The sequence below is a fragment of the Vigna angularis genome, chromosome 8 (genome assembly GCF_016808095.1).
Source record: "Vigna angularis cultivar LongXiaoDou No.4 chromosome 8, ASM1680809v1, whole genome shotgun sequence".
In the NCBI taxonomy this organism is placed as follows: Eukaryota; Viridiplantae; Streptophyta; class Magnoliopsida; order Fabales; family Fabaceae; genus Vigna; species Vigna angularis.
Window position 1 is genome coordinate 9780326 of NC_068977.1, and position 17375 is coordinate 9797700.

Here is a 17375-nt window from a genome sequence, read left to right on the forward strand (position 1 = left end):
AACTTGTGGTGAAGTTAACATATGCACGACAACATAATGAAGAAGTTTGTCATTATTAATGTTCAAATAACCAACCATTTTCAGACGTTGACCTTGCATGTTTGGTCTGACCATAGAAGCCAATGTTATATCACAGACAAAGGGAGTGTCATCTAGTAAATCTCCAAAAGGACAATTTTTTACCCTCGTATTTCAAATGGGCAAAATTGAACCAATCATCTGATCTAAACTTAATTTTATCTTTGTTCACCTCACTCTATAGATATCCATTAGTTGAGATTCTTAGATTAGAATAAAAGACTTTTATCAAATCCAGATAGAATAGACAGTCCAATGATACAAAGTTTGATACACTTTGAAATACAAGGTGATGATGAAAATATAGACTGGATGTGGCAAATGAATCAAAATTCAGAATCTTTGGCACCACAAGATTTCTTGTATAAAAATAAGTTGCATAGTGCTCCATCTGATGATGATTGCTGAAGAAACATGTTTAATTTAATACATCTTCGATGTATGGCTTTCATTATGTAGAGTCTCATTCTTAATCACCTTTTCTTTTCCCTTATGACTTATACGACTCCTGTGTGACGATGATGACACCATTCAATAATAACTTGAAAAAAAGACAACAAATGTTACAACAACAATGAAAAATTAATACCAATTGTGACATTCATAAATATATAATTTGTTCATATTAAAATTATTGAAAATAATGCATTACATGAAGGAAAAGTGGAAATGGTATAATAGAAATAAACTTACCATTATGAAACATATACATGGACTCAACTATCACCCATCATCATGTTACAAAACTTATTCCATCAACAATGAGGGCCAATCCCATTAACCTTTTCGTGCATACTGGGTTTGCACATAGGAAATCATAACACTACTCCATAATGATATTTTCTTGTATGTTAAGACAAAATCATATAAGATTGAATTGTCTAAACCTTCTCATATGTTTTGAAGTTTAACAAACAACAATAAACGAAATGAGCATATGACAAAGTATTATCTTTGAAAAGTAATATAGTTGAAAGATAAGCGTTTTGTGGAAAAGCCTTATAAAATCTAAATGTTTTAAAGAAAAGCTTTTGCGAACGCACTAATACATGAGTAGACGTACTATCAAACGATTTCTTCACAAAATGTGTCAATGTGCTATATGAGAGTCTTGTTAAATGCACTTGTGTTAGACTTTGCTAAACAATGCTAGACGAGCTCTCATTATCAAGTACAAAACAATATTTTTGATGAACACGCTAAAAGATATAAACATTTTTCTAAAATCATGTGTTCAAAGATATCTTACTAAACATGCTCTTGAACCAAATGAATAAGCACTAAATAAGGCGCTATTATGAAAATCCTTGTAAAGGCTAAACGATACCTTATGCTAAACGACGTTTTCATCCAACGAGGAAACTTTTATGAACTGCTTGCAATCCCTACTAGAATACTTAAACAATCAATTTCTGCTTAAGCAACAGAAAAAATTGAAAAACTTATAGTTGTTCTAAATGCACATTAAAGAACATTAAATGCATAACATTTCAAAACAACAACAGTGACCAGGAAAAGAACATATTTTCTTGAACGCATATCTACTTTACTCTGTGCAGATTACATATGTCAAGCATCCACCTACTCGATCCTATACATGTCCGAAGTGTTCACTACAGACAAAGAAGGCATTCACAAAATGTTGTCTCTATCAAAAGTCGTGCGAAAGAGTTTGTATTACCTACTTTTGATAAAGTACTGAAAAAATATGCATGCTCTGACAAGTCGATTTTAACCCACGACTACTACCTACGACAAGGATAAGAAGATCTGAAGATCAAAGCAAGTATTTTCTATCATACATTTTATTGAAGCCCATAAATTAAAGATCTATGAAAAGAAGAGCAAGAGAATAAGCACATGAATACGAAAGAAATTATCTTAGAAGAAAAGCAAGCTTAAAAGAAAAGAAAATACTCTCAAGCTTCATAGAATCATAAGCTTACAGTTGTAAGGAAAGAGGAAACTATAAAAGTCAAATAGATTGATTTGTATTGCAAAACACTCCCTTTCTGCGAAAGTAATGATCTAAGGACTTGTAAGCGATCTGATTGATTGAATATTCAGAAGAGAATACAAAGAATCAATGCTTAATTTAGTGGGATTAAACTGTAGCTAGACAAGTTTGTCTAGTGGAAACGAGGTTTGGGTGAAACTTAACTAGACAACATATCAGGAAGATATCGGGATTGTCTAGGGATACTAAGAGTGGTGAAGAATATTGCACAACCAAGAGTGGGTGATACTCGGTTCTAGTCAGAGTAACGAGTGTTATTGGGTTTGTTAAATGGAAGTGACATACCTTCCAAATTTTACAGCTACCTTTTTCACATACCTTCCAAACTTTTGGTGCTCCAATGATTTCTTCCTTGGTAATTGTTGTTAGCAGAGCCCCTTTTATGCAAGAACTTATTCCCCCTACACTTTCCTCTAGTCTCTCTCTATGTCTTTCTTTATCTCTCTATGTTATTTTTTACCATCTGTATTTATATACATACATTGTAATATCGTGATAATTTTGTCTTAATTTGTGAATTGATTAGCAATGAACAATATAGGAAAAGAATTGGTCTTGATAACAATATATTTCAAAAATCAATCAAATTATATAATATCTAAGATATTGATCTTAATTTTGCAAATCATTATAATCATATCTTTTTTTAAAAAACTAACGTTATCATCTTTCCTTTTAAAGACTAAGATGCCATGTGAAAGGTACGAAGAGTAAAGAGGGGACAAGGTTATATATAGATTAAAAACAAATTGGTCTATTTTATTTTATTATTATTTTTGTTACTATTTTTTTTATTCTTTTTGTGCTAAAATTAAAGTTTAAAAATTCAAAGAAAATTTATTTCATTTTTTTGTCATTTTTACCTACCATTAATTGAAAACATATTTTTTATATTTTTTTATTTTTTAGAATGAAGGTGCACAAAATTGGGTGTTGACATAGTAAGGTTCCAAGTTCGGGAAAGTCACTAACAGTGCACCATATGGCTGCATGCATAATTCCCATATAAATAAAAAGTTTTGATACGAGTGTTCCACAACTCCTTCAATTCTTCTATAAATGGTTGTAAGTAAACATCAATATTGTTGCCCAATGCTTACTTATTAAGACAATATCGTCTATAAGGCTAGATCGTCTAACATCCTCATATTTTTTGAAGTTTAACAAATAGTAATAAATAAAATGACCATATCATAAAGTATCACCTTTGTGAGATATATATCGTTGAAAGAAAAGATTCTTGTGGAAAAGCTTTATGAAGAACAAAATGTTTAAAGAAAAGCTTTAGTAAACACATTAATATCTTAGTAGATGCACTACCAAACGATTTTCTCACAAAATGCGTCAATGTGCTATTTGAGAGACTTTCTAAACGAGCTTTCCCTATATCTTACAAAATGATGGTTTTGGTAAACATGCTAAAAGATATAAACATTGTCCCAAAAACATGTCTTGAAAGACATCTTGTTAAACGCGTTCTTGAACTTAAATGAGATCACTAAACAAAGTGTTGTTAGGAAATGCCTTGTATAGGCCGAACGATACCTTGTACCAAACGACATTTTCATTGAACCATGAAACCTTTATGAATTGCTTGGTATCTCTACATAAATGCTTAAATGATCAAATCTTACTCGAACGATAGAAAATTTGAAAAACTTATAGTTGTTATGAACACGCAATAAAGAGCATTAAATGGACAATATTTCAAAACAACATGTGATAAGAAAAATGACATATATTTCTACATGCATATCTACTATACACTTTGCAGTTGCCTATGTCAAGTATCCACCTGCTCTACCATATACAAATCAGAAGTGGACATTAGAGACAAAGAAGACATTCATTGAATGTTCTCATTATCAAAACTCGTGTTGAAAAGTTCACGCAACCTACTTTTTTTATAAAGAATTGAAAAAACATGTCTGTTCTGACAAGTTGACTTCAAGCTACGGCTGCTATCTACAAAAAGGCTAATAAAATCCAAAGATAAAAAACAATTACTATCAAACATATATTTTCTCTTGAAGCCTATAAATTGAAGATCCTTGAAGTAAAGATCAAAAGGTTTTAGAGGAGAACTAGACGTAGCTCAGTGGAGTGAACCAGTATAAAATAACTGTGTTTATTATTCAGCCTAGCAAAACATTTTACTTATAAACTCTGCAATTGTTTATTAACACAATCATTTATAAAAGCTCATGTCATTAAACACTATTCTTCTTAAGATGTGTCTTTCTCAAAACACTCAAGTAGATATGCTTAAACGATTTAAAAACCTTTTATTTTTGAACTTGCAGTTTAAACAAAACTTTATAAATCAAGCGTCTGATAACTTATGTATTAAGGTGTGTCCAAAATATGTCACTTACAACATCTAAAAACTCCATACATCTACTGTAGTGAAAACATTTATAACGCTCCTACAACATCATTAGTTTTTGCATTTCAATTCTACATCCTATCAAAGATCTTTTATAAGCATACCTTGCATTATACAGTTGCTTTATTATAGTCACATTGTCTTCATTTTTTTCTTTAGGGTACACTAAACACTTAGTTATGTTAATAAGTATAGAATGTTCATGTGACTTCAATCTTTTAGCATAAGGGTGACCAACTAAAGTCTTCAACAAATCATGACTATGAGTGCCAAATTTCACCTTTAGTTGTCAATCTCTCTTCGTTCTCAATTGCTTTGTTTCGTAACCTAAACGGACAATCACATTTCCTTATCTTAGTTATGTTTGGTTGCAAATCAATTTGTATTTTTTTATCCTTACCACCCATTTCACATCTTAACAAAACATGTCTTCCTTCCAGATTGACCATTAGCTTTGTCAGATTTGAGAATGAAAATCACAAAACCAAAACCAAAAGGAGTACCTTGCACCCACTCAAGCAGATCATACACGTAGCAAATATATCATCTATCATAAAATTTGCATTATAATATTCTCCTACAATAACATCTTCACTCATTAACATTCACATTCTTTCATGCACAAACTTTGCTCAAAATAACCATCCATGTCCAACACGTTAAACACCTTCAAAAAGAACAAACAAATTAGGTCAAAAACTCATACTACATTATTTTTAAGCATCCAACATAATTATGGAGAAAAATACCTAATAATACCAGATTGGGCAATCTGGTATGCGTAACCGAGTCTGCGAGATCATACCGGATTAGTTAATCCGGTTTGCAAAAAGTGTGTATCAAATTAGATAATTCAACATGATCTCCCAAATCTTACCCAATCGGTATTTCACTATCCAAATTGGATAATCCTGTATGAATTACTGAATCCGAGACAACATACTGGATTACCTAATCCAGTACATAGATCTTCAAATTGAATTGACTAATCCGATATGATCTCTCTAATTTAATAATATCGGTCTAATTCAATATTCAACTAACTTCAAACTTCCAACTTTTGTAATCTTCGTTAATAAGATGAACAAGGTCTTTGGTTGATGTGTTCTTGCTACTTGTGGAAAGAATGAAACAACAACCAAAAAAAAGAAGAAACAAGAAGACGAGACATACATGTAAGAAGAAGACACCAATGAATGAAAGCAAATCAAGGAGAAATATTTAATTCTTTTTTTTAATAACTTTTAATTAAGGAAAATGTGGGATTTCAAAACATAAGGGATGCATGAAGAAAAAAACGGGTGCAGGAATAAAAAACCCAATGCAGTAAGAAATGGCTACAAACTATAGCTGAGATGTGCCCAAAATAAAAAAAAATGTGGTAACAAGCAACTTAAGAAGGCCTGTGAGTAAGGCCCAACAGCACAGAGCGTTTCCCGTGGGTGCAACATTAGAGGCGTGTGTGGCTCAAAGCTTCTCTTTCGCAGTTTCTCTCTCTTCTTCTTTCTTCTTCACTTTCTCGCTTTATTCCTCGTTAGATCCTCAGTTCCCAATCGAGAGCTTTCGTTTCGTAAGTCCCTTTTTCCTTTCTCTTCATTTCCAATAATTTTTACTTAATTTGTTTTTTGTCTTTTAAATATTCAGCAATCACTGCAACTCGGATCTGTTACCCACTTCTTAATTACGGGTTTTACAATTTTCATCTCCCTAACAATTTGATATCTATTTTCTTTCTATTACTTCCCATTTGGGACCACGAAGCTTCGTTTTCTGAATTGAACCGAGCTTCCTGGTTTTGTGTTGTTGCAGAAAAATATTTGCCGTATTGAGATTTCATTTGAATGTGTTGCTTGGTGATATGGGTTTATGATGTTGCTCTTTTTTTCTGCTTATGCAACTATCTATATTTTGGCCCTTTGTGTGTGTTTGTTTTATTCTTGAGACCTTAATTTGAGTTTAGTTGCATATTTGGTGCTGAAAATGCCTGAAAATACACGATTTAAATACATTTTGCAGCTTTTAGGAAATGTTTCTTTTCCGATTATCTGTACTTTCAGTTGTTTGAAATCAGCACTGAGGGATGATGCCAGTTAAACCGTAAAACTTATTGTGTATTAATTATTAACGAGGTTTTAAAATTAGTCTCTCTTTCGTGGTGTGCATACTCGTGCTTGGTCTTATCTTGTCTACTGCTTTCTCGATCTTGTTGCCAATGTTTTTCACCAATAACTAGAATATATGGGAGAGAGAGGGTAAGGTTTTACTTGGATAAACTTTTATGTGGAGACTTTTACTTTAAGAAGATAAGAAGGTAAAATGAATTTGGATCTGTTCTGGTAAACATCTTGATAGAAAATTATAGTAGAAGAAAATAAGAAGAAAAAAAAAATAAAAAAAGGATTCTCCATGAGCTACTTTCTAGAAGCGCTCTCTCTCTCTCTCTATACACACACACACACACACACACACACATATATATATATATATATATATATATATATATAATTTTCTTCTTACTTTCTTCTTCTACAAGGGTTTTTGAAAAATTGGATGCAACTAGAACTTTAAACTTTTATCATAAGTTAAAGGTTAAGTTATGCCCTTGCTTCTGTTTGAGCAAACTTCTCCATAAGAACTTCTAATAGATAAAAATAAAAAGAAAACAAATTAAATTAGCTTCATGCACAAGTTATAAATTATTAATTTAGAGAACTATTTGAGATAACCTATACAGATTATCTTATGCATAAGCTAGCCTTAACTTATGGAGGTCCATGTTGAGAAGTTTGTCCAAAAAAATGCCCATGGAAGATTTCTGATTTTACTTCTGCAAAAAAAACTGAGAAAAAGGTGATTTTATTGGTAGATCATCTAACCATAATCTAAACTACAAAATTTGCTAGTACTTTTCCTGGAAAATTTTCATTTTTGGGTTTAGTCTTCTTATTCCATTTCAGAAACAGTTGATAACATTTACTTTTATCTTATTTGCACTTTCTGGTGATGCTGTCTTTGTCATTACCCATATATTTTATCTTTTATACTTGGTTGGAGGTATTTAGTTACTTTCTGTAATTTTTATATGAATGGATTGCAGTCTGAACTGAGATGGCTGGAGGTGTTATTCGGCAGTTATTGAGGAGGAAACTCCAATCTTGTTCTTCTGTAAGCATGACCCCTCTCTTTTTGATAAGATTATTTGTTTTGGAAGATTTATTTTTCTGGTGCTTGCAACATGGGACATAAAATAGAGACCATTAGACCAAAAATAATTAAAATAAAATAAAATTGGTGAACAAATTTAAAATTGAGAACATTATTTTGTCTGGAAGATGTTAGAGCCAATCATTTATCTTTTTTAAATTTCTACTTGACCAATGTTGTTTTCTGTTTGAGTAATGTGACAATAATGTTAAAAATCATTATCTATATCATCATACCATTGCTGCTAGTATGTAAAAGATTTATCAATTTCTTTTTAGAGTCATAGATGTTATATAATGTTTGTTATTGAAAAACTTGAAGATCTTAAATTATAAATGAGCGATTGAAGATGGATAATGGTAAATATTAATAATAATAAAAAACTCTTGCAATGAGCTAATGTATGCAGCACCAATAATGATCAAGCCAAGTGTTGGGGTGGGCTACATGGGTCATTATTTTATTTTGTCAAAATTTATTTTGATGCTACCTCATTGTACTACAGTCTTTTTTTAATAGTCCTGACTATGTTCCATTTGATCCTTATCTTTTTCTTAATTAAGCCTTGTGACCAAACTACCATATATGATTATGAGCTTTTTAATCTCCTCAACAAGTGTCGCACGAAATTTTGTTCAGTTATATTTATTTCAATTGCTATATTTTCTTCAATGTTAACATAAACCCATGGGGTTTGGTGACTCAACTTGTAAATGCTGAGTATTTACTTCAGAAACAAAACACTTTAGCGTCTGAGGTTTGAACGATTTTTTGAAAACAGACGAGGATGATAGTTTCTCTCAAATTGTGTGATGAAGCCTGCCAAATATTATGTTCTGCATTTTGTTTGGCTTCAAAATTGCATGTAGAGTGACATATGAGAACTCAAATTGGTGTTGTTTGGCGATAGTTGGGGGGCATCGATAATTTGTTTTTTACTGGAATCACTGATCCACTTTCTTATTTTCAAGTGTAACTGAATTTGCATGAATCTATATTTTTCCTTTTTTCCTCAAAAAAGGAAAATTTAAAAATATATTTGTTTCCTTCTGAATCTTCAATGAAATCAAGAAACAAATGTAGAGCCTCATTGGCATAAGATTGGTTCTCAAACACGCTTTACCATGGATTTGTCTCAGTCTACATCATTTGATGCATCTACAACATCTCAGTTGTGATGGTAACCTCAACCATGATAGCGCTGGATTCACACTCTATGTGATCATGAGTTCATTACTACAATTGCAATTTAAAACCTTTTTCTTTACGTAGTCTTACAGTGTCATATTAGATTGATCCTTGTGTCTGCACACTTTTTTTCATTCCCTTTATTCCTGTAAATAGGTATCAAATTGTTCCTCTTCTCACGTAACATTTTCTTTGATCACATTGTATTGTTGAATGATTTGCTAAGCTATGATATACCTTTCCTCCCTAAACTTAAAATTTCAAAAAGAATATTAGTTGGTCCAGTTGACATACCATTCTTCATTTTTCTTTACCTTCAATTCTTTAATTTTATGTTAAATGTAATGTTTTCTTTAGTGTTTAAAACCTCTTAATAGGACCGCTGGGTTTTTTCGTCCAAATAGCCAATTCCAATTAATGGAAACTATCTTGCATTATAGACTTATAGTCATTATTTGACATGTAAGAAAGAGTGAAAGACCATTTTGCAAACTAGTATGGTGGAACTTTGAAGTGCAAACGCGTCTCCTACTATTTTTGTTACCTTGGGTTTCCTGGTTAATGTCTCCATATAGTTTGGACACTTAAATAGACACTTAAGTATGAATGACCTCATACTATTTAAAAAATATTTTTATAGTGTAGTCAACTAATAAAATATTAAAACTAATGCCTCTTAGTTTTTCTTTTATAAGACTGTTTATCATATAAAAAATGTAAAGCTTGTTAATTTGGTTTGGAAAGGTGAATATATCTTTACTCAAAGATATAATTTTATCATATCTTGGGATATTATGCTATGAGACAGTTTCTATATGGTAAAATGATAATATTCTTTAATGAGGTTCATCTTTCTATTTATCTATATCTGTATATGTGTGTGCATATAGCATGTCAGTGTTTGTGATGTGATTGGCATCCATTTCAGCTTGTGGCTGATATTGTGCATCTCTTAAAAAATTTCATGACTATATAAACATTGTGCCTCCCATATAACAATCCAATTGTTTCATTTGCTAATAGCTACTTTACATTCATTGTAGAGTTCTTCTTTCACGTCACCCGTTATCTCAAAGATCGATGGTGCCAACTCTACTGGCAGCAACTCTTTACGAGCACTTGCATTAGTAGGAGCTGGTGTCACGGGGATTTTAAGTTTTTCAACAACAGCATTAGCTGACGAAGCTGAGCATGGCCTGGCATGTCCCAGCTATCCATGGCCTCACAAGGGCATTCTCAGTTCATATGATCATGCTTCGTGAGTCTGACCTGAAATTTCCCTTTCTATTTTTCTTGCTCAAGAATATAATTTGTGAATTAGCGACTTTGTACAGTCAAACTACTCCCTGTACATTTTACAGATGCATTATAAGTATTTGTTAATTATAGGTGTATTTTTTTTCCCTTTTTTGTCATATTGCTCTTATGTTTAGTTTTATCACCTGTGGACCAGTCATTCCATCTTCCTTTCTTGCTTTATAATTTAATGCCTTTACGAGGGATCTCACAGGGTTTGAATCCTGTTTGTGTATTTGGTGAATAGTAATGTTATCATTCAGTTATTTATCTTAAAAATATCATGAATGATTGTTAGAATGTAATTTTATTTCAGGATATTTTTCTTGGCCAGGATTCATAATATTGTGAACTGCATTCTTCTCTATCTAATCATTTGCCCAATTCAATATTTTACGGGAATGCTATATAGCCATTTATACTAATATAGGTATTACCATATTTAACTGATTTTTGAATGTGTAGGATTCGTCGTGGTCATCAAGTTTATCAAGAAGTCTGTGCTTCATGTCATTCCATGTCTTTGATATCATACCGTGATTTGGTTGGGGTTGCTTATACAGAAGAAGAGGTAAAGGCTATGGCAGCGGAGATTGAGGTGGTTGATGGCCCTAATGATGAGGGTGAGATGTTTACACGCCCTGGTAAACTCAGTGATCGCTTTCCTCAGCCATATGGAAATGAAGCCGCTGCTAGGTTTGCTAACGGTGGAGCCTATCCTCCAGATCTTAGTCTCATCACCAAAGTAATGACTGTAGTCTGTTAGTAACATTAGATTTTATATAGCTTTTATATCAAATATTTTTACCCTTGATATAGTCTGTTAGTAATATTTTTAGATATTATATTTCTTTTATATCAGAAATAATTTTACCCTTCATATTTTAGGCTCGACACAATGGTCAGAACTATGTGTTTGCACTTTTAACTGGATATCGTGACCCTCCTGCTGGCGTTTCGGTAAGTTCTTCTCAAAAACATTCTTTTTAAGGAATAATAAACTATGATGTTCATATCGTTAATATAACTTTACTCATTCTATGCAAGTTGTCATACATAGAAATTTCTATACACCACGTGATGGGTTGGTGGTTCAACTCCAGAGTGATGTTTGTTTTTTTCCCTCTAATTTTCTTTTTAACAAATGAATAAAAATATGCATACATGGTAGGTTAGGTGAAACAACGGAAAGGTTTTAGAGAGTGTGTTACGGTCAACAACCAAGAGGGGAGGGGTGAATTGGTTCTTTTAAAAATTATGATTTTTTTTAGAACTTTTATCAAACAGTTGGTAAACTAAAAGTGCAGAGATAGAGAAAATCACACAAAGTATTTTATCCTAGTTCGAATCAAAAGATTCTACGTCCAGTCGTTAATCACTATAAACAGTGATTAACCTTTTCCACTAAAATATAGTTCACAGATTACAATCCGATAAGAAAAATATTAAAGACAAATAACACCTTCCTTCAACAAACGAACAAAATAACTTCAGCTCAATCAACTTGAAGAGAACCGCTTTGGCCTTAGACACACTAAGCGCAAGCTTTTCCTATTCACAAGACTTGATTCAAGCACACTAACCCTTGAGAACTTCCTTAGACTCTTTCTGTATTCTCAAATGACTTAGTTGAGCCTTTAAGAGGTTTAGGAAGGTGTATAAATAACCTAGGGGTTAGAAAATGAAAAGCCAACTCCCAATTGCTAGTGATAGTCAATTATCACAAGTGATAATCAATTATTTGTGGCCATTATGAGGTTTTCAAAAAGTGATAATCGATTATCTTGAGGAATAATCGATTATTTGCGCAACCTGGACAATATTAAATCAGACAGTGATAATCGATTATTTTGTGAAATAATCGATTATTTGTGCGAGTAATCTCTTTCTATTTTGGCTCATTATAATCAATTATCACACGAAATAATCGATTATCTGTGCAAAGATTCTCTAAAAAGGAAAACTTCTAAGTACTCTTACATCATCAAAGTTATTCCTATATAATTATTTCTACAAAATGCTTTTAATGTAAACAGAATAAGAGTCTTCAATTCTTCAGCTTGTAACATCATCAAAACTTCAGTAGCTTCATACTAGTGGTGCCTCCTCTTCACATCCTCGAGCTCCTAGACCTGCCACTCTTGAAGGATGGATCTTTGATTCGGAGAAACAAGTTAAGTTTGCTTATTTTTGGTAGGAGAGACGCATCATGGGTGTCAAGTTTGTCGGCTTAGAGTACTACAGATTTTACGGGTTCCAATTTCCCAATCTATTTGCAGCCCAAGGTCTAACCAATCTTGTTGAGCAAAAGGGATGTATTTATCCCGACCTTATTCAGGTATTCTACCACAATCTTCGTTATCGTGATGGAATTGTTACTACTAAAGTAAAAGGGGTACGCATCATTCTTGATGACGACATTTGGACAAATGTAGCTATGCTCACCATCTAGGATGATGCAGTGAAAGTTCATCTTGGAGTTCTAGAGTTCAATCGTCTTCTTGCCTTCCAATCTTTTCTGAGAAATCCTCAACAACAATCAAACTGACGACAACTATTGGTGGGTGGTTTCAAAGTAGAGGAGAGGATGATCCATTACTTGATAGTTTGGATCCTATGCCCTCGTGCCACCAATCATGCTCTGAGCAAGATCTTCTCCTTATCTATGGTATTTTGAACCATGTCCACATTGATTGGCCTTCTCTCATCACTGACACTATGCTAAGGCACAAAAATTTTCAGCCTATCATCTCCCTTATGCTCCTTATTTCTCGCATCCTTGAATTTAAAGGAGTCAATGTCAAAGGTGAGCATACTCAAGCTATTCAGTCCATTGGTTCCGAAATTGGTGAAACTACTTTACGCCAAATGGGCTTTGTAGCACGTGGAAATGTATTTCTTCATAAAGATGAAGAAAATCAAGAAGATGAAGATGATGATTTCGATGCTCACACGGCAAAACCTGTACGTAAAGCTGCTCCATCTGCAGCTTCAACATTTTCAATGGAAGAGTATTTTGCAGACCTCTCAAAGCAAATGGAAGATATGAGTTTGGCTCATCAAGCAAGGTTTGATGAACTTGAGGAAATGCATCAAACTCATTATAATTATGTTTGTGAGAGATTTGAAGATTTTGATACTCGACTGGGCAACATTGAAGATCGACTCAACCTTCAACCCCCGATTATCCTCCAACCTCTCCTTTCTAACTCTTTGTTGTAATCCTTATTTAGAGTTGAATTTATGTTCCTTGTATTTCATGATGTATTTGCCTTTCATTTTATGAAATTTCACATTTTATTGCATTTATTCTTTTGTTGAGGGGGAAAACCATTTTAGGGGGAGTCTTTATGTTTGAACTTTTTGTTATACCAATTGTTGTTTATTGGAATCGCGCAGTGGAATGGTTTTAGAGAGCGTGTTACGGTCAATAACCAAGAGGGGAGGGTGAATTGGTTCTTTTAAAAATTATGATTTTCTTTTAGAACTTTTATCAAACATTTGATAAACTAAAAGTGTAGAGATAGAGAAAATCACACAGTATTTTATCTTGGTTCGAATCAAAAGATTCTAGGTCCAGTCGTTAATCACTATATACAGTGATTAACCTTTTCCACCGAACTATAGTTCACATATTACAATTAGATAAGAAAAATATTAAAAACAGAGAACACCTTCATTCGACAAACGAACAGAAGAACTTCAGTTCAATCAACTTGAAGAGAACCGCTTCGGCTTTAGACACACTAAGCGCAAGCTTCTCCTAATCTCAAGACTTGATTCGAGCACATTAACACTTGAGAACTTCCTCACACTCTTTCTGTATTCTCAAATGGCTTAGTTGAGCCTTTAAGAGGTTTAGGAAGGTGTATATAATTCCCAGAGGTCAGAAAATGAAAACCCAACTCCCAATTGCCAGTGTGATAATTATTTGTGGCCGTTATGAGGTTTTCAAAAAGTAATAATCGATTATCCCGAGGAATAATCTATTATTTGCGCGACCTAGGCAATATTAAGTCAGACAATGATAATCGATTATTCTGTGAAATAATCGATTATCACATGAAATAATCGATTATCTGCGTAAAAATTCTCTAAAAAGGAAAACTTCTAAGTACTCTTACATCATCAAAGTTATTCCAATACAATTATTTCTACAAAATGCTTTTAATGTAAATACAACAAGAGTTTTCAATTCTTCGGCTTACATATATGTGACTCATGTTGTCGGTCTTGCTTTTATATCCAATATACAATGGGCGAACTTCATTATACTTTTTCAACTTTCTAATATGTTGTGCTTAAAGGGAAAATTTTGAATAACGTTATCATTCTAATAATAATGTAGATTAGAGAAGGACTGCACTATAATCCTTACTTTCCCGGCGGGGCCATTGCAATGCCTAAAATGCTTAATGATGGTGCTGTTGAATATGAAGATGGCACCCCTGCTACAGAATCTCAGGTTCTTTTGTTTGTTGAGGATTGGTTTCAGTAAAAATCTTATCACCTTGATTATCTATGAACATGGGAAGAACTAAGCTAAATATTTTCTTTGGTTATGTTTTACTGCAGATGGGTAAAGATGTGGTGTCATTCCTGACCTGGGCAGCCGAACCCGAGATGGAGGAAAGAAAACTGGTTTGTTCCCTTTATTATTATTTTTATCTTAGTTAAAACCAATAAAGAAAATACCTTGTCTTCTAAGGACATTGCTACCACATGCAGATGGGATTTAAATGGATATTTGTTCTATCACTTGCATTACTTCAAGCAGCCTATTACCGCCGCCTGCGGTGGTCCGTTCTAAAGTCTCGCAAGCTGGTTCTTGATGTTGTCAACTAGCTGCTTTCAAGTTTCATTTTTCACTTCAGGAAAGATTATTGTTGGCAATAATTGTCAGATGCTTAAGTTGTCTCATCATGTCAAATTCGTTGATGGAGTAACCGAAAGCATGTTCTATTTTTATTGAGATAGAAATAAAGCTCCTCCATGTACGTGAGATATAGTTACTTTCACTTTTTCTCCCTTCTCTGGCCTATGTATTGTTACATTGTCCAGCCTATACTTCTATTTTTTTTTCTCAACCTGGTAATTGACCTGTGATTGGGGTTCATTTTGGTTTATCTTATAAGAAACAGAGACTAGGCCCTCATGTTCCTTTTGAAGTTGGAAACATGGTTCATTTTTACTTCATTGCAATGTTATGATACTTGTGGTTCAGTATTTAAGGACCGTTTTGTTTAGCAAGGTGGTTTTACAGAGATTGTAAAGTAGATCCATATTTCTCGAACTATATTACAAATAAAATTTAACTTCATAGTTGCTCTACTCGCTTTGTGATTTTCTGATCAACGCAGTTACCAACTTCAACTATCCATGGCCTATGAAACCGGAACACGTGAAATTCTAAGGCAAATTATAATCATAAGAATGTTTGCGGAGTCTTTAGAGATAACCGTTTATGTCAAAATCAATAGACGGTTCATACATTTATAAGAGTCTCATTTAAAAGTTTGATTTATGTGGCTGGGATTTGTATTTAGTAAATGTAAATACGAATATATTACTTTTATGATTATTTTTACGTCATGATTTTTCAAAATGAATATGTCACTTTATATTTTAAACTTAAAATGTTTAAATGTTTTATTGTTTGAGTAAATACCTAGAAATTGGTATTTTAAAAGTGATAATGGTTTAAAATAGTGAGACTTATTTATTTTAATATTAAAAGGTTTTAATATATATAGAATGAGTTTCATTGTTTAGAAACACATCATCTATTAAGAATCAAGACATTAAGATTTTTTAGAAAAGAGATGCTTTATATCTCAAGCCAAGAGGGGTGAATTGGATTTTATCTTAAAAAATTGATTTTTTCAAAAGCTTTGTAAAATCTTTGGTTTTCTTGAAATCAATCAAACAAGAAGTGGTGAATCAACCATAAAAGAGAAAGTACTAGAAAACAAGAAATGAATACTCTCACTCTTTTACAATCTTTGAGAACACTCACAGCTCTCAAAACCCCTGGCCAACATGCACAGGTAGACAAATACAAATTGTCAATGATGATCCAGATCTTCCAATTACACTCCTCTTGGTGCAAATTAAATCAGAACAATTAAGTCCACTTTCTTATAGAATCTTGATGTGTAAGAAACCCAATTTAAACTCAATGAAATAGTTAGTTATGAAATAGCAATTGAATTTTTTTGAAACAAAGCTCAAGATGCGTATTTATAGGTGTTAGATGTTAAGATGTGTGTCTTTGTTATTTGGGCTTAGTCTATTCTGTATTAAGGGCATTGGCCCATATCTTACAATATAAATAAACTACCCTATGTGTAGTCCAAACACACAAGGGATATTTTCTCCCAATCTTCTTTATTTCTCACATGGTATCTAGAGCACAGGAATAGTTCAAGTCAACTCCACGGTCTCCGGCATCCATCACTGCTGCTGTTGTCGCAGTCGCCGCCGCTGCCGTCGCCACCGCCGTCGCCGTCGCCGGAGTTCCAGAATCGACCGGCGACCACACCATCGGAAGCGTCTCAGCCGGGCGACCACCGTCGTACGAAGATCGCGGCGATCGGACCTCTCACGCGCCTTCACGCGCCGCCGCAAGAGTCGCCGCTGCCGCCGTGCGTGCCGGCGCGTCGTCGGAGCTTTCCACCGCCGATCAGCACCGCCGTGATCGCCTCCTCGCCCTCTTTCTGGATCTGTGGTCGTTGCGTCAATCACAACACTTTGAATTTTTAGGGTTTCTCCCTCTCCATGGCTGCCCAACTTGATGATCGGAGTCAGTCTCGCCAATCAAGTAAAGGACGTCCAAAATGTGACCACTGTGGCAAGCTAGGCCACAAAATTGATAGATGTTATGCGCTTCATGGACATCCTCCTCGACCTATAGCAATGGCTAATTCTGATCCACCTCTCCCATCACCGTCTGTAGACCATCCTACATCAAATCCCATAAATAACCCTTTACTCTTTCAGGAATTTCTCAGATGGTATGAGGATCGTCAGCACTCTAGTTCCACTACATCTGCTTCTATTACACGCACAGGTACTCCTTTTGTTGGTCTGACTCACTCTCTCGGATCTTGGGTCCTTGACTCAGGCGCCACCGATCATATCACTGGTAACAAGTCCTTGTTTTCTTCCTTGTCAGGTCCGGTTAATTTACCCTCGGTAACGATGGCT

At 33.8% G+C, this 17375-nt stretch overlaps 1 protein-coding gene across 1 annotated transcript; it reads left to right on the forward strand.

The window, feature by feature from the left end:
* The first annotated feature begins 5893 nt into the window (after window positions 1-5893).
* LOC108345823 (cytochrome c1-2, heme protein, mitochondrial) lies at window positions 5894-15392 on the forward strand. The gene is made up of 8 exons (XM_017584606.2): window positions 5894-6051; window positions 7579-7646; window positions 9917-10131; window positions 10635-10914; window positions 11058-11129; window positions 14518-14634; window positions 14745-14810; window positions 14898-15392. The coding sequence occupies exons 2-8, from the start codon at window positions 7590-7592 to the stop codon at window positions 15012-15014; spliced, it is 924 nt and encodes a 307-aa protein (XP_017440095.1). The 5' UTR covers window positions 5894-6051; window positions 7579-7589; the 3' UTR covers window positions 15015-15392.
* Window positions 15393-17375: the final 1983 nt, after the last annotated feature.